The following is a 25,165-nucleotide window of genomic DNA, read 5'->3' as shown; positions in this document are numbered from 1 at the left end:
ACAGACGCTCACAAGCAGCAGATGCAGGTAGTGGAGTTGTAAGCTTCAGAGATAACTTTTCTCTCAAGCTTAATACCCCACTACCTGCATCTGCTACAAGCAGCCACACACGACGCTCAGACACACACACACATACATCTGCAATATGTGTCCCAATATTCACACAACCACTGTGTTTACTTCGCCTCTCAACTGGTACGTGATTTATACAGTGGTAACTGGAGATTTAATCTACATCTATCTCTATATATCTGTCAGTCTATCTATCAATCTATATATTTTTGTCTAGCTGTATCAATCTATAGTTATCTGTCTGTATCTAGCTGTTTGTCTATCTATCTATCTAGCTAAGCTGTCTGTCTAATACCTAGTGGTATTCCATACTATTCTGACGATTTTACCTTCAGCTATCTCTCTCTGCACCGCCTGGGATATCTCTATTATTCTAACGATTTATCCATATCTCATCTCTTGTTGATTGTCTTTATTTATCTGTTTATCTATCCTTTTGTCTCAGTCTTTCTGTCTCTATACAGTATGTCTCTGGTTCGAGGTATCCCTTGGCGCCAGCTAGTCTGCCATACGGAGGGTTCTCAATAATATCTACCCCGAATTTTTCTTTTAATTTTAAGTATATGTAAATTTAGTATTGTATATATGTTAGAAATAATGGCCTTCTTTACTCGTCTTTTAAGCAGTTATTAGAGAAAGAAAATTGCCTATTTAACCTTAATTAGAAGTGGTTGTGATAGAGTATTCGTCACAATATCAAAATGAACCCAAAAGATGGAAGATCCTATAGTTAATAATTAGTTATGTCAGTAAATTTTTATAGTTGATGGCTTGTTGTGTTATATCATCATATAAAAAACGAGTACGTGTCACTGACGGTGTATGGTTAACATTGATTATCCCAGGAGAAACAGCTTATGGAACATGCTGATTAACGTACAGTATATTAACTAGTGTCTCACCCTCCTCTCACGTAATTTGGAGTTACTGTATTTGTAGTTTATATTTGTACTAACTTAACATGAGGTCTGTCTTGATTTTTTATTTTTTTTTTGCATCCTCAGAGGTACTATACTGCCATTAGCACTCCCAAAATATTTTTATCTCAAGTAACCTAACGTAGGCTAGTCTATCTTATGAACGTGACTACTTTGGGTAACACAGAAGTAGACAAGGGTGGTAATGGCGATGTTACATATCCTAGCCAAATAAATTTTTCCTTTAGCCTCCAATCTGAGCGGGAAATCAATAGTTTGCGTTGTCAGCCAACTGGGGAAGGACTTCACTCCCCAGGCTCCCTCCCTACTTCACGGTGTCTGACGTAACCTTCTGAGGGTCTTATTTATAACGTCCTTGAGTATGACGCGCTTACTGGGGTTTTAACTGCTGTGGTTTGATGGAAAAAGAACAAAGGTGATGTCTTTAAATTTTTACTTGTTAACGTCTTGTGGATGAACTGAAGTACACGCATTAAAGACCTTATTCATTACCCTTATGTTTGGTACCTGGGGGTCTCAGTTCTCTGGAATTCTCTCTTTATTAACGTTGTAACCATTCTCTTATTAAATTATCTCTGCCAAACAATAAAAAAAAAATACGAATAGATGTCAAAATCTGAAGGGCCATTTTGCCTACTATGTTTACCGAGTGTAATGCTTGTACAGCAGACAAACATATGGTGTAATAATTAGCCCCCACCAAGTGACTTCAATTGAGCCACTTGCTCAGTTTACTGTACATATATATATTTCTTAGCATTGACAGTAATTAGTGTACAGTATGCTTGTCATATTTATATTAGTAATGATGGTTTTATTTATTTATTTTTTTGTAAAACTGATCTTATTCTTAAACTAGTTTGTAATTAAATTATTCGTTATTTACTAAAACCGTAAAATAATACCCAAATAAAGCTGTTTATAAATATTTCTAACCATTCCAATATTCTGTAAGTTTTGTATTTATTCACTTTCTTTAACTCAAACCATACTTTGATTTACTTTAACTTTATATTGGTTCTCATTTCTCTTTCTTCGGTCATAAAACTAATACTGTAAATATTTCTTACATTATTCTTTTTCTCAGTCAAAGAACTTAGATTAGTACTCGGTGATGAATAATGAGTATTGGAATATGAGGGGGAGAGGGAGAGAAGATAGATAACCAAGGGAGTAACTACAGTACAGTATATGAGGTAGATACAGGTAACTGCAAATTGTAACTTTTAAATCATTATACTAATTACTTTTATGTATCTGTTAATGCATTATGTAAAAGCTAACGAGTTATGTAACTTAAGAGTTCGAGTCACAGTAGTGTGTGGGTGTTGTATACCGGTTACTGTTTTGGCAAGCACGTCATTAGGTCTGATTTGTTTATTTCGACAAAAATTATGTAATAAAATAAATCGGATAAATTGCAAAATCTATATAGCAGTAACATGCAGCAGTACAGAAGGTGAAGCATGTAGGAGAAGCATTTGTACAGCACCTGATAATATTTTGGACCTTAACACAAAAGTACTACACCAAATCATCCAGTATAACACTAATAAGCACAATATAACCATCACCACCTTTAAATAAATGCTGCAACATCAGGATAAAAACAGAGGCAACATATTAGAAGATTTATTGAAAGTACACGAGGCAAAAGCTTCAACTCCACAAACTAGTTCATCTAGAATGCAGAATAAGGGTAAAGTAAGCAAACCGAGACAAAAGCAGATAAAGCCTGGGTGGGTACACAGGTTGATTCAAGAAGCCTGGGAAGATTAAACACTAAGGAAGATGCCTTCAGTTGTTTGAGGATGATGATGATGATTATGACATTCCAACTGATAAGGAAGATAGTGATTTATACACAAGGTAAATAACAGAAATATATAACAATGGCATGAAATATGCAGGACACATTAGCAGGAAATGTGCCTATTGTTGTCATGTCTTAATTTCTCATTCTAAAGAAATAAATCCGAGCTAAATACCGAGCAGAATTTTTCCCATTCACTTGGGATGACTTGCACAGTTTATTCAGCGAGTGACTACAGCTGTTCTATGTACATCTCGGCTCAAAAACAGGTACTGCTTCCACCTACCTTTACTTACAGTAACACTAACTTCAGTGTTATCATAATGAACATGTAATGGATAACTGGGTGAACAGTTTTCCAGATACAGTATTGTCAAAGTATTTTAATAGATATAAAAAGTATTTGGATCTAAAAGATGAAAGCTATAATTTAAAAGGAAATTATATAATAAAAACTTAGAAAAAGATTTCACAAACTGCGAATTAGGACACTAAACAATACTATATCACTACAACCACAAAGAACAGCAAATGTATCTTAAGTAAAGAATTATCAAGGGTACAAAAGCAACAGATAATCTGTATAGGTGAAGTGAACAAATGCAAAAGGGCACGTCTAAGGCATAGGCATAAACCTGACAGTAGTAGTGGTGGTGGTGGTGGTGGTTTGGAGGTTATGGTTTGCACATCAACTGTGGACACATATGAGGGAATTCAAAGGACTATATAGGGTACAATAAGCAACCAAGCTTAAGCATGTAAAATGTTTGATAATGTTTAGATAAAATTTGTCACAATATGATAAGTGTTATCAGATTTACATATTTTATGTTTATGGTAAGTGGTAAGAAAACTTGTTCATGACCATTTTAAATTTATTTAGGACATTTTATTAAGACATAAATCAACTCCATAGCTGCAAGACAAGTTACAACTCGTGGTAGTCGCCAACCCGAGAGAATAAAAATCTTGAGTAATGTACAACGCTCAGGTAAATGTTTAATGTACAACGCTCATTTACACTACTGGAATCTAGGACTTGGCGTATATGGACACTTGGCTGCAATAATGGGGCAAGTGGGGCTGCCACCATCAGAACAGTTCACCCTAAGCAGAGCCCTGTGTCCCTGGCTCCCTTTTAACTCTCACCAGGAATATTCATCATGTGGTGGTCACAAGAACCCAGCAGCTACAACCTTCACATAACTTAGGCCTCCAACTCCATGGCCAGACCAACCTTGTGCCCACCCTGGTTGAAGTTCTTTCCGTCAATGAGGGTGGAGAGAGTCAGAGTAATACCATCGCGCACCTTCTGCTGGTAGCCCAAGCCAATCTGTGAGGAGTTGTTCACCTTAGCTCGCACAGCAGCATCCTTGTCCAGGGAATACTTGCAACCGATTGAGAAACGTGTGGTGTTAGACCCGGCAGCCCAAGCCAAGTCGACGGCACCCTCCAATTCGGGATTAATTTTGTGGAAGAGGGAACCGCCGAATTCAGCTCCATCATTGGCATATGTGTGGAGAATGAAGTCTGGGTTGGTGAATCCAACAACAAAGTTATTTTTGGTGAGCTTGGACTTGGCAGTATCAAAGGACATCTGATAACCAACGAGCCAGTTCTTGTAGCTGGCCACACCGGCACCATTTACAACTGGGCCACCAAGATCCAATGTGGAATCGAGGTTGACTGACAAAGCATCAGTCTTGTATGTTGATTTGAGCACTCCAGACTTTTTGCCTGTCTGTGGAGCAAAAGTGGTGTTGAGGACAAGCTTAAGACCCTTGGCAACCTTGTCTTCCAATGCAACTTCTGTGTTCAGGGTGTTGTCTGTGTTCCATTTCTCCGTGAATGTCAACCCTGAAAATCAAATGAAATGTTAATACATTTAAATACTTAGCTATATTCAAACCTTACAGGAAAGAAAATGACCAACCTATGTACTCTACTTTAATCATATGCATGATAGTACTGTATGACTTTATCTCCCATTCAAAAGCTATTCTAAAATTTATGAACCATTTCAAGGTTATATAAGTATCTTTTAATATGTATGTATAAACACAAAAGGGGAAGGAGGAGGATCATAAGCTGGTCATTCTATGTTAATAAGTAACTCGCAAGTCACTAAGTTGAGTTCATGCTGAGCTGTATCACCCTTTACATATACTGTATAGTGAATTAACTTCTATCTAGACACATCTTCCCTTTTCTTCCTCACTATCTTATCTGAACCCAAAAACTACTCATGACTATTTCTCAACTACTGTTAGATATAAGACTAATATAGTAAATTTCACATCTGTTCCTGTCAGTCTTGTCCTACCAACAACAATATTACTCGACCTTCTGACGTCCTGCTCTGAATTACAACCAACTTGATTTACATTCCTCTTCTTCCTCCACACATTAACTTTATCTTTGCAGTTCAATAAATTTAATGAATAAATAGACAACAATACTAAGTCAAATTCTTTATGATGAACTTGGTGATGGTAAACTATACAGTAATTACTAGAACAGATGAATTATAAAAGAAAAAATTATAGTAATAATAATTTGCCCTCTACAAAATTTTTCTTGAGGGCCAGATGATGACACTCCTTCCCTCAGCCTAATATGGGAACACTCGCCACAAAAAGTTCTCAACTAGCTGGACACGACAGACTTCAGAATGAGCATTATGGCTGGTGTCATCTGAAAATGATTAGTATGGCTGGTTGTGAAGGGACTCAATATTTTGTTTCGTAATAATATACAGTCTCTCCTCGACTTACGACGGGGTTCTGTCCCGACGACCAGGTAGTAAATCGAAAAGGCGAAAATAATACGTAGAAATTCTTAAATGGGTGTCTCTTTTTCTTCTCGGCACCACGAGAACTCTCACTTATACGCTTGCCAGCCATTTTAAAGGGAATTACAAACGAAAATTTTGTCAGTACACAGCGCGATCACTAACGTCGGGACTCGAAAATACGTAATGTGAAAAATATTTTATACGACCATGGCCGTCATATGTCCGGGTTGTCGTAAGTCAAAGAGAGACTGAATGTTGCTCATCTTTATAATATGCACCCACCTCCGTTTTACGCAGGGGTTACGTTCTTGAAAACCACCGCTTAATTCATTAACGCATAAATTAAACATACCGGTAATTTTCCCATACGAATACATGTAAATGGTACAGGTTAGGAGAATCATCATATACCATACAGGGTATGAACAGTGCTCTCACTTAAACCAAGCAAGCGTCCAACCTCTGACACACTCTCCTATCTGAAGACGGGTGATCACATTTAATTTCAAGTCCATTGCGATTGTTTTCCGTGCCTTTTTAGCTTTAGACGCCCGAGAGGAGGCAGATGGACGTTTTCCAGACATGCTCAATGGGGAAAACAGCGCTTAACACTAAAATGGTATGTGACAAACACAACGCAAATAAGAGCACAGAGAAAAAATGGTACTGGTGTGAACTGAGAAAGCGATACGCGGGAAGCTTGCTGGATGTCATCACAATTGTTGTACAGAATACTTCATTATCATTATTTTCATCATTAGTAGTAATAATCTTTATCATGGTGTACATTATTATAATTATTAATAATTATATTATAAGCGTTGATATGACTGCGACTTTATAATCATAACTTACAAGCACCTCACCAAGCATCACACGCGACTTCACTGCCAGGCGAATACGAGCGGCAAACTTAAACTGTCTTGAGCGCGTTATTTCAAAAATAAGTGAGCGCAGATTAGCTTTTGGAATTAACTGAACAATCGCGTTATTCCAAAAACACTTAAATCAAATGCGAGTTACCTGTATACAGGTGAAAAGAAGTAGCTTAATTTGTAATAAAACTTCTCCAAACAGCGATGGTCAGATTTCTCGTTCATTTTGCATTATTGTATTGTATGACCTTTAGTGTGTTTGAGAACTTGTTGTGGCAAGTGTGTACCCACAGTTAGAAAATACTTGAGGAAAGAATAAATTATTGGGATAAGATTGAAAGAAACTTTTTTTTAAAGAGGGGGGAATCAGTTATTTTACTAAATATCTTGCAAAAAGGTCAACCTAACCTAACTTTATGATTATATAGGTTAGGTTGACAAAACAGTCACATATATATATATATATATATATATATATATATATATATATATATATATATATATATATATATATATATATATATATATATATATATATATATATATATATATATATATATATATATATATACACACACAGCTAGACCCCGACTTACGACCACATGGACTTACGTCCATTGGTACTTACGACCTGCTTTGACCGTACATCCGTCGGGACATACGACCGCGGCAGTCATGACCAAAAATATTTTCAAATGACGCGCGCATTTTCTATACCGAAACGTTTCCGTCCTTGGCGAGTGGGTGACGCGTCTCGGGTCGCCTCGTGGGTACACTCACTCAGTGGAGCAGTTTGTGTTTGGCTATCGTATCCTATACTGATCGCGCTGTGAACTTTCGTTATTATCGTATTTAATTGACTTTATAATGATTGGAAAGCGTAAAAGTGAGAGTGCTGGTGGTGTTCCAAGGAAAAGGAGACAGGCAATTACTTTTGAGATGAAAATGAAGATGATAACATAGCATGAGAATGGAAAAACAGTAGCAACAATCTCACGTGACCTAGGTTTCTCACACTCGACTATATCCACTATTCTGAAGGACAAGGAACGTATTCGTGAAGTAGTGAAAGGAACAACACCTATAAAGGGAACTATAATATCAAAGAGAAGACAAGGTCCTATTCACGACATGGAAAAATTATTGGAGATATGGATAGAAGACCAGATACAGAAGCGTGCAAGGGAATTATTTGCCTGAGCAAACATTCAATGTGGATGACACTGGATTATTGTGGAAGCGCATGCCTGAGCGGACATACATCCACAAAGAGGCGAAAACAATGCCCGGATTCAAGGCATTCAAGGACAGAATTACACTTCTGTTGGGGGGGAATGTTGCTGGTTTCAAGCTAAAGCCATTCATGATCTATCATTCAGAGAACCCCAGGGCTTTAAAACATGTCAGCAAGCACACACTGCCAGTGTTTTATAGCAGTAATAAGAGAGCCTGGATGACCCTAGTACTGTTTGAGGATTGGTTCATGACTTGTTTCATTCCACAAGCCAAGGAGTATTGTCTGCACCAACAGATTCCATTCAAAATTTTACTGATTTTGGATAATGCTCCGGGACACCCACCATACCTGGACGACATGCACCCTGATGTTAAGGTAGTGTACATTCCACCTAACACTACCTCTATCATCCAACCCATGGATCAAGGTGCTATTTCTGCCTTTAAAGCGTATTATTTACGCGCGACCTTTGCTTAGGCTGTTGCTGCTACTGAAGGTGAGAAAACGCTCAGAGAGTTTTGGAAGGAGTACAACATTTTGTCATGTACAGTATAAAGAACATTAGTGCAGCATGGGATCAGGTTACAAAACATTGCATGAATGGAATATGGAAGAAAATCCTGAAAAGATATGTGCAGTTTCAAAGGATTTAATGAAAATGAAGTTATTTCGGATATTAGTAAAAAGATAGTGCAGTTAGGTAAACAGCTGGAGTTAGAAATTGATAATGAAGATATTGGACAGTTGGTTGAAAGTGTAGCAGAAGAGCTCAGTAACAAGGATCTTATTGAACTAGATGCACAGAAAATTGCAGAGGAAGAAGAGACAATATGTAGAAGAAGAACCTGCACCCCCTAAAAAGTTTTCAGTGAAACATACAGCAGAGGCATTTGCTACAATTAATAAAGCAATGCAAATGTTTGATGGCATGGATCAAAATTATGAGCGTTATGCCAAAGTTGACAGAACGATCCAAGATGCACTTGCTTGCTACAGAGAAATTTATAATGAAAAGAAAATGCGAACTGTGCAGTCTAAATTAGACATCTATTTCAAGAAGTCACCCATTGCTGTCTCCTCACGCCCCACCAGTGCTGCCTCTTCACTCCCTAAAGATGATCCAATACCTTCAACAAGCAAGTATCCCCTGTATGTTAACCTGTCTGAAGAAAGCGACATTGATGACCCACCCAGCCCTGTCTCCTCCTCTGCTTCATCCAATTAATGTAGTCTCCATGTTAAATTAAAAAATTATTGGGGCCCCGTGTGCATTCAGCTAACTACATTAAAGGTAAGTGCACAGTAACACTGTATTCATTCGTCATTACTTTTACTGTACTGTATTTCATTTTAGATTTTCTATGTATTGTTTTTTGCATTTTCGACTTACGGCCTGGATTTGGGTCCCTAACCCAGTCGGGGACTGCACGTACACACACACACACACTTTGGACTATATGCCGTCCTAACCTTACTTTTATAATTTATTCAAACCCATTTACAAGTTATTTTGCTAAATTACCAACATCATTGCCACCATTTTGCAAAATCGATTTTGAAAAATAAGAATAAAAGCAACATATATCTTGTATTGTATATAATAATGACGGCAAGAACAGCAGTTTCTGAACAATTAAACAATGGACTATACAGAACTATCTCACTAAATGAAATAAAGCAATGTGCAGTACAGTATAGCATAACTTATTTGGGGGAAAAAAAATTTTTGACACCAAATGTGAGATATGATAAAAGAGGTTACAAGAGGCTGTAAAGTGACTGCTACTCACCATGCTCCTTCACCTTGTACTTGGTCTCAAGGTTGCCAGCGACCTTGCCAGACTCCAAGGCGTTGGAGCCACCTGCTGTGATTTCTACACCAGTGCTGGTTTTACTCTTACACTCAAGTTTGAGGAGGCCAAAGTGGTAGCCCTTGCCAAAAACATCTCTGGCAGACTTGCCGAGGTCAGCATATACTGGAGGGGCCATTTTATTCTGTGAAATATTAAAATTGATGATTATCAGTATTTAAAGGTGTAAAACATTACAAAATAAAATATACAGAAACTCTTAAACCGTTAAGTGTCTTCTGGTAAAACATCAAAACAAAACTGCCCAGCCGCAACAATGTATGTAGGTGCTAGTGACAACGTTTACAACTATAGTACTGTATTAACACAAGCTACCTACACAACCTGCCGGTATTATAAAGCATTTGAGAAATGTTGATACTTCCTAAGGTTTACGAGTATTAAGTCTTCAAAAACACATTTATTATGGATGAATTAACCAAAAAATTCTCAATGGAGAAGTTATTAATTTTGTGCTGTACAGTTTGAGCAGATAACTCGCCTTATTCAGGTTTTACCAATGACCACAACTAGCATGTAATAAAATCCCTTTAGCCAATGGCCTTGTACAGTATTAATTCAGTCACTGGTATTCATAAAGTGCAGAAACAGTCAGTGACTATTTAAGTATACTGTATATGCTAAAATCTGTGTACAATACACAGTACACTACTACTACAAAATCTCAAGAGAAATAGTGCTGTAAAGACATCCTCAATGGTGCTGTATTGGGTGGTCTCACTTAGCATTAGTCTAGGATGTTTTCTCTGCCCTTAACCCTTTAGCATTCCATTTCTGACTACCACCTCATGATTTTCTTCAGCTTAAAGAGAAAATTAAAGAGAAGATTAAAAGATAATTACCTCAAGTCGATTTGATTCTTGGATGGGCAAGGTGACTTAAGTACTATACAGGAAACAGAGAGGGTGTTAAAGGGTGGTGCACCTTAATCAGTGGAGTGAGTGGTTATCGTGTGGAGGCAGATTGAACTGTGTCAGGGAAAGTGAGAGGCAAGACAAGCGTAGAGTAAACAAGATACTGTAACAGGAGAGGTGGTGGGCCATAGAGGACATAGCTGTAGTGGAGTTATGGAAGGACTGGGGAGGAATATGCTATGGCAGACGTAAAAATTTAGTTATTTTAGACAAGACCCTGACGTAGCCACCATGTTTTTTTTTTATAATCCTCTTGGATTTGCGTTCATGCACGAGTCATGAACGAAAGCATGAAGTCCACATGCTTCCTTATTGGGTGTTGTAAATGCCTTTGAGCATTAGAAAGTAACATATCAGAAATGATGCCATCAAACAAACAATTAAGCGAGAAGTGAAGATCGATAGTCTGTACCTCAGTCCTGTACTGTTCTCTCTTATCTACAGAAAGTTTTATGTACTGTAATTACTGTACCTGTGTAATTTTTTTTAAATTTAAAAGGCATCATTCCTGCTCAAGACATTAGTAAGTATCAATCAACCAGTCAGATGAACCAATGAGTAAATTTCTTCAGCACTTAATGAATATTGCTGGTGAACCTTCATAAATACAAGTACATAGTATACAGTATTATCAAAGCGTTCAGACAACCAGCTTGCCGAGGTAGTGGTCAACACAAGACATTTAGAAAATAATCAAGCACCTTTATGACCCCCCACCACAGGAGAAAGTATGGGCAGTGGCAGGTTTGGGTGAGGTCTAATAGCACTACTGAAGTCTGGACTGGAAGGAGAAAGCACATAAGGGAAGAGTAGAACCTGACTGATGCAGGACTGGTTAACTCAGCCAGGATATTCTATTACAGTACAGGTGTAAATTACCCAGTTTCCTTATAGTTCCTGTACAGTATATACAGGTACCTGTACTCTATATTTATTTGTTATTAATTCATAACTACTGTACATTCCACAATGAAATTTAAATAAGAACGTTCATTTTTATCTGTCCGCGTACCTATTTTTTTTAAGAACTGTAATGGTTATCAATAATAGCAGATGCAAAATGTTCATATTCCTTTGTACTGTATACAGTATAACAAGATGGTTTACTATGCTGAAATCAAGCATGGGCTGCCTTTTCCTGGCTTAAACAAGATGCCTGAAGAGGACAGTAGTGTACATTAAACAAAACCATATGGAACACTTTACCAGAGCTAAACATCCAAAAGTCATCAGATACAGTACAGTATTTACACATTGCTGTGATAGTTTGCTTTGCATGTGCAGAAACATTATTTGGATCATGTGAAGATCAGACCCCTAGCTTATTGCACATGTGCCCAATACAGTAATCAAAATACTGTACCATCCTCGGGTCTGAAGGTTGGTGACCACACCCTATTTATCAGAGCATATTTGAGCTGTCTTTATCAATTCACCCACATATCTTATCTCTGGGGAACACTCGTATAAACCCATTAACCCAACTCTGTCTCTGCTCTCCTCTGGTTCTCCTACCTTTGACTTTACTCACTAATATCTGTTAACATCTCTTAAGAGTATGACCAACACACCCATTTTATCAACACACTGTATCAATAAGGGATATAAAATATTTCATTTGTACACAGTATTGGTTATCTAAGTCGAGGGTTTGGGTAAGTATATGTGATAATGTCTGTTTGACAAGACCTTTCCTGTCACAATTATCACGTATACTGTACTCCACCTTTCCTGTCACTATCTTGTCTTGCACAATTCTTATTACAACCATCATTTATGAAAGTTTCTGTAGCCCTTAATATATCTCACAATAATGAGACAGAAAGAGAGAGAGACCTACCCAGATAATCTCAACCGAAAGGAAAAAATCCTCCCATCTGCTTTGCCTTTTATTTATTAACTTCATTAAATTCAAAGCTCTCTTTTGTTGCTACCCCATTGGAATTGGGTTCTATGCACGAAAACAAAACATAATTCAGTTTGCCAAGTAATTGTAAATACTGTATACGTATACTAACCACCATATAGAACATGACACCTCCCTATTTCATCAAAATCTTTTGTTTCAGAACACAAACTCCCCCAAGAGCCAGAGCCCCGCCCATGAACCTTACTGGAGGTCATCTCTCCAGGCTATCACTTTAGTTTACCACAGAGTTAGTTATGGTAAGTACCTGCCAACTCAACATCCAATCAAAATGATATTTTGGTAAATACGTTTTTTGTGTAACATAGAAATTTTATATACACACTTTTGTAATTATATCTTTCAGGATTGCATGCATAGTAATACTGTACTTTAGTTAATTTTCGGTAAATTTTTCTTGTAGCTCCGTTCACTTGTAGCAAATTAAAAATATATTTTTCTAGTGTATTTGTGTGCTGAGACCAAATATTACCTTCCTTTTTGGCAGAAATTAGCCTTTTTTTTTTAGCGATTTTTTCGTTTGACGTTTTCCGAGAAAAAAAGGTGCCTAAGCGACTAACAAATACACAATAAAGCACTAGAAAAACAATAACCAAACCTAACCTAACTGACTCTCACCATATGATGGAATCACCTATTTCTTACCTTATTGGCCTGGTTCTTGTTCGTCGTTGCATTCTGGGATTCTTACACAACGCCACATATGTTGGTCTTTGCGATATTTACATTCAGTCTTGCTCTTAGTACACTTTACTGAGGTTGGAAGAACACCATGCGATCGAAAAATGCTATAGTTTCTACGTTATTTTTTTTTCCCAAAAACTCGCAATCAGCTCCATATACTTTAAGTGACATCCATCGCAGACTTCCATGGTCGGAACAACTTGAATTTCAAAATATGAGACCCAAAATAAAACTCGAGTTTGATTGGGCCAAATATACTCTGAATTAGTAAAAACGCTTTTGATTGGCCACATGACGTGTACGGGTACGCATGCGCGTCATGATTTATGAAGGAGACGCGAGAGACACGTAGTGTTAGGTGAGAGGCAGACGATAATGGCGCGATGTTAATGGAACAAAATAGAAAAAATTTTGGAAGAGCTATCTCCGTTATTATGCATTTCCGCCGGTAATGTAATAGATGAAAATTATCTTATAATTAGACGTCTTATTCGAATATGATAATAGATTAGTGGTAGGAATGAACGGAGCTGCAAGAAAATAATACCTAATTTTCTTAAAAGAATTACACAAACAATTGTTATTAAGCATAAAATTCAAATCGAGTGGGAAACCTTGAAAGAAATACACATGAAAGTATCACACAATATTTTTATGTCCAGTCTGCTTCAGTCCTATTTGCAGGCTATAATTTTTATAGCTCGGTCCTTCACTCCTAAATTTGTTTTAGTTTGGTATTATTTGGGCCAATTCGTTGAAGCTCTGAAGACTTGGCCACAGTCTGCTCCTACCTAATAAGCAAAGTTCAGAATTGTAATTTTCCTTGGTTCCTGACGGGATATGAATTCTATTTAATGAAAATTATTTGCAAGAATTAATCCTGAAACCACATAAGCCATGGAGACCTTTACCTACATATTCTGCTGAAATGTATCAGTTCACAACACTTTGTACCATAGGAAATAAAATCTGTGAACCTCATTTGAAGTCCTTTGTAATTAATTCATAATGTGGTACTGTAGTTTTCATCAGGCCAATATAACACGCATTCTCCTCTATCAAAGTGTAAAGCATTATACTGTACTCTTAAAAATTTAAAGTCAACCCACAAGCTTATATATATAACTTGACACTTATCATAATACCTTTAACACGATAGTTCTTTACTTCCTGTCGCTGATATTACTGAACGGGATTCCCAGTGGCTAATGCTATCAAATCAGGATAACTTTTAATATTCACTTGACATTTCACACAACACAAGACCTACCCAAGAGCGGAAATTCAGCAGAAACAACCACCTGCTTCACCTCTATAATCGGGTCCTCAAAGTTCAAGAACCATCTTATAGAATCAAAACCCTAATCTAACCGTCCTGGGAACTAAACAAAACTATAAAGCGCCGTTACCATGCTGATAAAATGGAAATTTGTATATTGCATCAAACAGGAACCGGCTTCATGTACGTCGTCTGCTAGACCACCAACACCCTATCACCTACTAACAATATTCTACCACTCACATCGTTAAAATATTATGGATGGTGTGTGGAGGAAATCTTAAGAATAGAGAGATGGTGTGTTGGTTGTTTAAATAGAGAAAATGGATAATATTTACCCGTGTATGACTGAGGTCTTGACGATCAGCTGGGCAGGGAGAGCAGCACAGGCGACAGGGAGAAGCCAAATGGGTCTGTTCTGCTTTTAACTTCAACAAGAAACATATTTTATTTAGGTTCGCGCAAGAAATGATTTTATAAATATCTAAAAAAATATAAACCATATATTTCAAAAACAATGTTCATGGGACACAGAAATAAATCACAATATATACCATTTAATTTCTCCACATCTATTTCTCTATGATGGTATAATGTGGAAATCGCTTTCTCCAACACATGCAGTTTTATGACGATTTATTTTGGACAAAGAGTATATATATTTTAATTAAATAAATCATAGCTATAAATATTATGACTCTTCTGAGATGGCATGTAATGATTTTGCGAGAAGAAGGTAAATAGTGTATATATTTCCCACACTTGGCAGCGGTGGTCTTCTGGCAGCACAGGGCCCACACAACCTCCGGCACGGACTCCCAATTCGCCTCAATTGCCGTCACAAACCGCCAATTTCGAAATATAACACATATACTTCACAGTATACCTCACTAAACATGTAAATACAAATTTGTAAAACCTTACACGCTGGTTGGTTCATTCTCACTAGTGACTGACACCAAATAACTCGGTAAATTGTTGGCGTGAAAAGCTTGGTGACTGAATGAACCGAGTTGTTCAACTACAACCAGAACTTATTTACTCTGGCAGATAATGTGACGTTAATTGTCAAATTTATGAATGAAAGCTCATATTTATCAGTCACAGTGTACTGCCTCTCATTGTAAACTTATTCATCTCTGCCTCTACAGTTGCGTGTATAGTGTGCAAAATCTACACAAATCACTACCGGTTACATATTAACATCTTTTGTGTTTGTGCATTTGTACGCCAATAGACATAAGAGATAAAATGATGGTTGATATAACGTATTTACATAAACCTAAAGTTGAATATGCTAAGTCAGGTGGACACAAAATAGATATACAGTATATTTATTCAGTAAAATCGCAATACAAGTTCACTACTGGTTCAACATGTATACAGAGGATGCAGGTATACTTCAGCGTGTTTATAAACCTGTATTACCTGTATAGAATGCGTTACTCATTACACCTTAGGTTACTACCATATGCCTGTCCGTGTGTCAATACGGAGGCTGGGGAGGTGCTTTTCCCCACGTCTTCGGTACGCCCTTGGGGAGGTGTACCGGACGGAGAAGGGTAGCGAAGAGGATAAATTAAAATAATTGTGGGTATTGAGTGACTTTTTTAGGAAATTAGGTTTTGTTAAGCAGGTCTAGCGGGATTATTTTATCTACTGTGAATCATTTATGTCGCTGTGGGGGATAAATCAACTCTACCCTGTTTAAAAATTAAACAGAACAAACTCACTGAATTAATTACATGTGCAAAATATACCTTAATGAAAATACTCGAATTGTTTTGTCACTTACTCGAATTCTTAAGCAAAATTAAATTATTTTTCCTTACTCTCCAGTCTCCATAGGATTTGTGTTCTATGCAGCGGAACAAGTATTTAGTTGAAAATTGAAGTAAAGAACCACTGTTGACCACTCGCCAAGATTACGCCTTTGTCCTCTATCGTCATTTAGTTACGTGGCGGCCCCCAAGCTCATATACGGTGCTAACTCAAATACTCAAAAATACCTCCAAATCTTGCTCGATATAGATGATCTTGTTGCCAGGTTCATTGGAACACCCGTAACGGCCTGTTTTTTTTTTTTACCAATCCTCTAAGGTTTGGTAAAGGACCCTGTTTTTAATTTCATCCATCCATCCCAGTCTCTGCCTTCCCCTAGCCCTCCTACCCTCAACTTAGCCCATTAATATTTTTTATTATTCCCACATCCGTAATTTTATGGCCAAAGTATCTTTTTTTTTCAATACATTTCAATTATTTCTCTTAAAGCTTCTGCTAATATTGTAATAAAATATATGATTCTGAATATTATGAAAGACGTATATCACATTAATGAAAGCAGCAAAAATAAGAGTTCTAATAACACTCGGAAAGAAAGAGCACAGAGGATACGATATGCTGACGCAGGTTTGTGGTGGCGACGAGCGGTGAACTGTTTTTGGAGGTCAGCCTTATTGCACACCCAACTGCTCTGAATTAAAAACTGTCACTGATTTCATTCTAGCTTTCATAGAACTGTAATGAGTACTTTATCTTACTTATATTATTCTTTTGCTATATTGTATTCCTATTGAACAAATTTTCATTAGGTCTGTTTGCGAAATTACATAAGTTAAGAGTAGGGCGGGGCAACAGCTCAGAGTGGTTGGCCAGCGACGAGGCATTGCATTCCTAGCAGGGTTCTCGTGTACCCTGTGGCGTACCGCGTATCTTCTCTCATCCACACTTAAAACTAATACCACGTAAACATTACAGCCAACCAAGACAATCAAGTTCGTCCAAATTGCTGTCATATCCTCCAAAAATCACATCTACGAGACTTGAGTTTAGGATAGCGAGAAGAGACTAGCTTGTCACTCTGCTTGGCTGGCAATACTGAGGCAGCAGTTTTTACATTAACAAGAGTCTCATTCTTGATGATGACTTCACATCACTTAACGAGAATGAATGTGTACTCACTAACTACAGCTGATAAGTACAGAGAACAAGCCTTAATTAAAATATGATCTACGTTTGTTTGACTACAGAAGATTTATAATATATGTGTTTATATACATATACATTATACATACAAAAGCCAATGTGAACTTGTATGACGATTTTATTTAATATCTATCTATCTATCTATTTAAAACAATTGGATGTGAATAATTAACGCTTTCAACATATAAAAATATTATACTATACTAAATTCATATCTTAGTTTTATTTAAAACAAATCTGAAATAGGTCAAATGAATAATAAAATCGATCAAACAACAAAATAATCGAAAATTCTTTAAAAAGTCAAATTAACTTTTTTTTAAGGGGAGTAGCCCACCCGAGCAAAGGTCATTGACCCACGACGGGCCTGGGGGGGTGAAAGAACAATAAATAAACATTAGAGGAGAAAAAGAGTATGTTAATCTACACCACGAAGATGCCGGACAACCAACTTTTTTAAGAGACAGATTGTAAGAGGATGGAAACACCGTAGAAGACAAAGAATTCTCCAGTTTGGCTGTGTGAGGAAAGAAGGAACTACTACGTATAACGGGTTATTATAGTGTACCCGACATCCACACAGTATTTTCACACGGATGCTCCGGAGATTCCCTGCTCGTAAATATCCTACATGCCAACTCAGCCGTATTCGGATTAGCTGAGAGAGTTCGGAATTTTCTAAGAATCCCCCTCAACAAAAATAAGTACAGTGTTCCCGGATTTCCTTGGATTTTAGATAATTCCGTTTTGTTAGTAGAACTATAAGGTTAGGTGGTGGAGCGTGCGAAGACTGACGATATGGTACAATAGTTCTGTAAATTCATGGTGTTGTGGGATTTGTTTACCAATATAAGTGTCCAAGAAGGTTTTGGGAAATTATGACACCAAAAGAATCCTGCCGGGTTACGAAGATGAAAAATAAGCTTCTTTTGTATTTTATAAGAATAACAACGAAACTTGCTGTGACGTTGTAGTGGATTTCTTCCCTACAAACGCTGTTTGTCGCTGAGTAGTCGACCCCACCAATTCCCCAGTGTATGCCTCGTGGTCTGGGTCAACCAGCGCCGCCATACATCACGGAGCGGGGGTCAACTGCTAGGCCACGCCTACCCCCCGCTATTTAAGACCTGACCTCGTGGTGACCTGCCTCTTTCTACCTACACCAACCAGCCAGCAACACCTCCTCCTCCTCCACCGTTGCCTGGCGGCCCTCGCTCCTCCTCCGCCTGCCTGGCGGTCCTCTCTCCCGCCGGCGAGCATGGCGACCCACAAGCTGTCCTCTGAGCATCCTCACCAACCAGCTCTCTCTATTCAACGCTTGTAACCATGCTGCCTTCCCAGCACCAAGCTGCATTGTACATCCAATACAACATGTATACAGAGAGCACATTGTGAGTTTCCTTTCTCCATCCCATCCTGAGTGTGAACCAAACATCACGTACCCCACAACGTAATCGTTCAACACCGCGCAGAAAAGATCTCACTTCACAGGGTGGCAAAAGAAGTCATATGGAACGTACCTAGTTAGTATGTGATATCAAAATGATGGTTTCATTCAAAATTATGCAGGTCATGTTATATAAAGGGTCTCTCAATATAAAGATAAAAGTATCCTGCGGTATAAGGTAATAAAAATATATTGACATTTCTTTCATTATTTATTATTGAGGTATTGCTGTACCATGAGTTAAAAAAAAGTTTTAATAATCTTCAAAGAAACAATAACATTTTCGATTTTTTATCTTTTATTTTACGACCGCCTGTTTTTTTTTTAGTGTCTTGCGTATACAACTAAAAGGTGTAATTTCCATGTTTCTCTTATAGATGGTTAATAAAATACTGTAATGCAAAAAATAATAATAATGAAAACAGGAGAACCTTTGGTGTTTATTCTTAATTTTCAAGGCATCGGCCATCTAACTTTACACTCTGAGGTAAATAATATAGTGTGTTTGGAATTCAAGTAGACTAGGAACAGTGGAATGTGTTGAGCGGACTGAAAGGTTAAAAGCTAACCCCCGGTAATGTCTGGATGGTTACTATTCAGGTGACATAAGCTGGTGTGTCTAATCTCCAAATGATCCCAGACCTGACGTATGATCACTTGCCAGGCCTCTAATGACTCACACAGTTACACAATAAAGTCTCCGTCCATAATAAATCAATAAACTCTTATATATAATGTAAATAAGCCTATAATACTAATCTTTTAAGGGAAATATTATCTAATGAGACTGAATTATTGATTGAGTTTATCTACTGTAGGATGTCGGGACAAGACGTGCGTAAGGGAGTTGAAGATTCATATGTTGACTTGTATGTGATGGTGCACCCCTACACAGAAATACTTAGATACATGGCAAATTTGATAGTTATTTGAACGGCAAGTCTTCCTACACGTTTACAATTGGTTCAGCATTTATACAGTAGCCAATGCAGGTAAATAATGGACACGTGAAGGCTCTGTACATTCTAATATAAGGAAAAATGTTTATCACATACAGTACGTCATGAGATAAGATGCTCATTAACGCAATCACAGTGTTATTAGAGAGTTGCAAGTTTAATCAAAAGTGTTATCGTCGATGCAGTAGTCAGGTACACAACTGCATTACGGAGTTAAATTCCATATTTGGAAAACAGCTGCAACATCATAGAAAACGAGTGTTCAAAACCATCAAAGAAAACAAGAAAAATTTTAAGGGGAACTCCAACAACTAAACTGCTTCTCAACATCACAAATTAAGACATTTATGTTGTTTATGCTAATTAGCACTTTATAAACAAAATTTGTGAAGCTTCAGGTAAAGGTGACAATCATTATATCGACTCAAACACAAGTGACAAATGCGTGTTGCCAAGGGTATGTCTTATGACGTCATGGCAACGTCATGAAAAATTGTATGTCACTCTTGTAAATAAATAAAAGATATGTTAATGCGCCATGTAAAAGTCTCAGTGGTTTGCTGAGAAAAAAAATTATATAACTTGATTAATGATGAAATATAAAAATATTTTATTGTGTTGTTAATGAGAATAAAAACAGGTACCGTTAATAGTCAAATGCGCCAGGCAGTGCGGGGAGGTGGCGGGAAGTTGACTCATCGTCTGCCTGTTCAGTTGTCAAACGAACTCGCCGGAGTGTATCCATAGTCTCTCGTTTACACTAGTTTTATCCCGCGTGTTTACCAGACACAACACATCATGACGGCACCAGAATCAGGTATTGACTTAGGCTTCGATATAGTGGAGGTGGATTTCGAGGACTTCGATACCATACTGAGGGATGGCAGCGACGATAATGGCTTTTACACGCTCAAGTCGAAGCCTCCCATCTCGTCGAGGTGAGTGAGGGGTTACACCATGTTGCAGTAATCTTATCGCCAGCCGGTAGTGGGTAGCAACATCACTACGACCCATGTCCTTGTATAGAGTGTACAGGTGATAGTGGAAGTACTTGGATAAACACTGTAGAGTATATAATGAGGGATATGTGACCTTGTTGGACACGTTTTTTTGATTATTTACTTGTTGCTTATTATTATGTGTACCTGCACTGTATAATAATATACTGTACCTCTCGCTCCCTATCCTGTGATGTCACCCGAACACAGAACATTTAACTTGTTCATTATTACAACACAGCGCCTTAGGAGTGTTTAATACTTATAATGAAAAATATATAAATGTATCAACCTGTATATTGCGTTTTTATTAACTTGTTTAAAATGATATACCAGTGATTGATAAGAAATTTTAAATATAGTATTGCTTGTTTTTTTTTCTACGTTTCTAGACAGCAGTTATATTATAAATGAATAAACTTCTTATTACACATTTACGAAGACATTATTTCTTCCTACCATTTATAATCTAGTGAAACCTTGAAAAGATAATAATGGGGCAATGAAAAAAATTCCCAGCAAATTTCGTACCGGAGATTATTCTTTTAGGTTTTAGTAATGATAAGATAGACACATCAATTACACATGAATAACAATACAGTACAATAGTTGTGTGTGGTATTAAGACTTGTGTGATAGATTGCAGAGATTATAGATGACGTGGGAGGAATGTGAGATCTTTCGCTATCTTGTTATCAGTCCGGAGGGGGGCAGGGGCACTGGGTACGGCTTAGAATTAACATTTATCAACGTGACAGTGTTATGGTGCATTATGACAACAAGAGTAGGTTACGAGTGGCAGGTGTTAGTGAGTGACGTTTACTAAGCCATTGGCCCACCGCCAGTAAGGTGTTAATACCTGCACTTGCCTCCACACTATGGTAGCAGGACATAGAAGTGTAGTGTTCCATGGTATCTTATGTCCCAGCATGCCACTACGATGTCTCATAATTATGTATGTCGCTGTATGGAACTTGAGTTTGTAAATAAAAGTTGATAACAAAGGAAATTATTCTTGTTTAGGGTAAAGGATTTATACGGATTTATTTTTACTTTTATTTTTTTATTTTTTAGATGATAATGAGTGAGAAACCTGGTAGCTAAACAAAGGCAAAGTTATGATAAATTGATGACATATGTTGCCAGGTTTAGATAAATGAAATAAGCGGATTATAATTCAAAGAGGCTACGACACTAAATCATTTATTAAAGTATACGGCACAAACTAGCCTAATCCATCCCCCACGCCCCCCACAAAATAAATCAGTTCGTTAAATCAAATTAGGCTCGTTTAAACCAAAGATATGAATCACCCGTAATTTTTAAGTGTGATAACTAGATAGACAGATATATAGATAAAGATAGATAGATAGATAAAGTAGATAGATAAATAGATTGATAGATAAATAAACAAATAGATAGATAAATAAATAGCTAGACAGATAGATAAATTAATATATATCTTTTCAGTAAAATCGTCATGCAAGTTCATTATAAGCTCAACACAACTTAAAGTAAAGATGATTTAGCGCTGTTGTAACTGAATATTTGTTGACAATACCGAAGACCTGACTGAATGTAGTAGCGTGTTTTATTTTCCTTGCTGCCCTGGGATATTTATTTGTTTGTTTGCGTCAATGGTTTTATTTTCCTTGCTGACCTGGGATTTTTGTTTGTTTGTTTGTTTGCGTCAATGGTTTTATTTTCCTTGCTGACCTGGGATTTTTGTTTGTTTGTTTGTTTGCGTCATTGGTTTTATTTTCTTTGCTGAACTGACGATTTTGTTATTCTTTATATTATTTGTTATATGCTCTTTGCTTTCACACACAATGACAATATGGTCAGAGTCCCAAACTTTCGGTTGGCGGATTATCAGGGGTTAAGAAGGTACCTAGGTGAGGTCACCTGGGAACAGTCACGTCAGTCCCCAGTGGGAAGGGGTGAGGTCATAGATGACACAACAATTGATCATGACTATAATATATTCACTAGTATACTACATAAAGCACAAGAACAAAATATACCATACAGAAAAATTAGGTCAAATAAGAATGAGCAAAGGTGGATGACCAGAAAACTTAAACTTGACATAGGAATAAAGAAAGGAATTATATAAGAAATTAAAGGGAGGGGAGGAGCAGCTCAGAAACAGGTATAATGAACTTTCTAGGAATGTTAAGAAAAATGTAAGGAAAGCAAAGAGAGACTATGAAATCAAAATAGCAAGAGAATCCAAGGCGAATCCCAAGGGATTTTTCCAGGTATATAGGACAAAGGTCAAGGACAAAGTTGGGCCTTTAAAGTCAGGGAGGGGAGAAGTGATAAATGGCAGTGAAGAAATAAGCAAAGCATTGAACAGCTACTTCTTATCAGTTTTCACAAGAAATTTGCGATGAAATTCCAGAGGTGGAACTGATATTTAAGGGAAAGGAAGAAGAGAAATTAAAGAATATCACTATCAGAAAAGAGGATGTTCTTAAGAAGATAAATAAACTAAAGAAAACAAAATCCCCAGGGCCGGATGAAATTTTCCCTCGAGTCTTGAAAGAGTGTAGGGAACAGATTAGCGGACCCCTCGTAAACTTATTTACAAAATCATTAGACACTGGAGTTGTGCCAGACTTGTGGAAACAGGCAAATGTAGTACCCATATTCAAAAAGGGAGACAGAGCATCAGCGTCAAATTACCGGCCGATCAGTTTGACGTCAGTAGTTGGGAAATTTCTTGAATCAATTATAGCAGATAGCATCCGATCGCATCTAGAGAAAAGCAAATTAATCTACGACTCCCAACATTGGTTTACAAAGGGAAAATCTTGTCTAACAAATCTGCTAACATTTTTAGGAAAGTCTTCGAGGTAGTAGATAATGACGAAAATTACTGTTATTTACTTAGACTTTAGCAAAGCATTTGACAGAGTACCGCATCAGAGGCTTTTGAGAAAAATTAAGGCTCATGGTATCGAGGGGAAAGTTTTAAATTGGATAAAATCATGGCTCATCGATAGAACGCAGAGGGTCAGCGTAGATGGTGTTAAATCTGAGTGGGGTCGTGTAACCAGTGGGGTTCCCCAGGGGTCAGTACTAGGCCCACTCTTGTTCATAATCTTCATAAACGATTTAGATACTGGGATCAGCAGTGACATAAGCAAGTTTGCGGATGACACCAAAATAGGGCGGCAAATTAATTCAGGGCAGGATGCAAATGCATTACAGGAGGATCTAAATAAACTGCAGGGTGGTCTGAAAAATGGCAAATGAAGTTCAACACCAGCAAGTGCAGCGTACTTAATATTGGAAGAACAAATACTTATAATGTATACAGCCTTAACAACATCAACCTAGAGAAGTCGACTTGTGAAAGAGACCTAGGGGTACTTGTAAGCCCGGACCTACGGCCTAGAAAACAGTGCGTTAATGTTCGAAATAAGGCAAACAGAGTATTGGGTTTTATATCTAGAAGTGTAAGTAACAAGAGTGCAGAGGTCTTATTGCAACTATATCTTGCGCTAGTCAGGCCGCACCTCGATTATGCGGTTCATTTCTGGTGCCCTATTATAGAATGGATATAAATTCACTAGAGTCGGTGCAGCGAAGAATGACAAAAATGATTCCGGGACTTAGAAACCTTCCATATCAGGATAGGTTAAAGAAACTTAACTTGCATTCCCTAGAAAGACGAAGAGTGCGGGAGATATGATAGAAGTATTTAAGTGGGTGAAAGGAATCAATAAAGGGGATATATATAAAGTTCTTATAATATCCGAGCAGGATAGGACTCGGAGCAACGGATTCAAGTTGATAAGTTTAGGTTTAGGAGGGAGATAGGAAGAAACTGGTTCACAAATAGGGTGGTGGACGAGTGGAACAAGCTTAGCAACTTTGTAGTAAGTGCGAGAACTCTGGAAAGTTTCAAAAGGAGGCTAGATAGATTCATGGATGCTAGAGAGTGGTAGTAACTCTCGACAGGAGCTGCCATGCACAGGCCAACCGGCCTATTGCAGACTCCTTATTTTCTTATGTTCTTAACATCAAAATAAACGATATTGGTGTACGAGGATATTTGGTAACTTGTTCCATTCATGCACTACTCTGTTTCCAAACCAGTGTTTACCAATTTCGCGCCTAAATCTAAATTTGTCTAATTTAAAACCATTGTTACGAGTTCGCTCCTGGTTGGATAGTTTGAGTACCTTTGTAATGTCCCCTTTGTTTAGCCCTGACTTCCATTTATACACCTCTATCATGTTGCCCCTCACTCTACGTCTCTCGAGGGAGTGCAAATTAAGATGCTTTAACCTGTCTCTGTACTTAAGGTTCCTAATGCCCGAGATTAGTCTTGTCATTCTCCTCTGGATTCTTTCCAAGGATT

At 37.5% G+C, this 25,165-nt stretch overlaps 2 protein-coding genes across 2 annotated transcripts in view; one reads left to right on the top strand and one right to left on the bottom strand.

Annotated features, from left to right (window-relative positions):
- Positions 1-3,684: 3,684 nt before the first annotated feature.
- On the bottom strand, positions 3,685-14,976 carry LOC121871374 (voltage-dependent anion-selective channel protein 2-like). Its single transcript, XM_042373594.1, has 4 exons — positions 14,959-14,976; positions 14,743-14,832; positions 9,520-9,724; positions 3,685-4,680 (listed from the first exon to the last, which is right to left on the bottom strand). Exons 1-4 carry the CDS (start codon positions 14,959-14,961, stop codon positions 4,031-4,033), a joined length of 948 nt encoding a protein of 315 aa, XP_042229528.1. The 5' UTR covers positions 14,962-14,976; the 3' UTR covers positions 3,685-4,030.
- Positions 14,977-20,466: 5,490 nt separating this feature from the next.
- The window catches only part of LOC121871307 (probable serine/threonine-protein kinase dyrk1), a 38,737-nt gene continuing 34,038 nt past the window's right edge, over positions 20,467-25,165 (top strand). The window contains exon 1 of the mRNA XM_042373526.1: positions 20,467-20,733. Coding sequence (XP_042229460.1) covers positions 20,594-20,733 — 140 coding nt within the window. The 5' untranslated portion in view covers positions 20,467-20,593. The remainder of the gene's footprint in view (positions 20,734-25,165) is intronic.

Source organism: Homarus americanus, unplaced genomic scaffold, assembly GCF_018991925.1.
Source record: "Homarus americanus isolate GMGI-L3 unplaced genomic scaffold, GMGI_Hamer_2.0 scaffold45698, whole genome shotgun sequence".
NCBI lineage: Eukaryota > Metazoa > Arthropoda > Malacostraca > Decapoda > Nephropidae > Homarus > Homarus americanus.
This window is presented reverse-complemented; position numbering and strand designations above follow the sequence as displayed.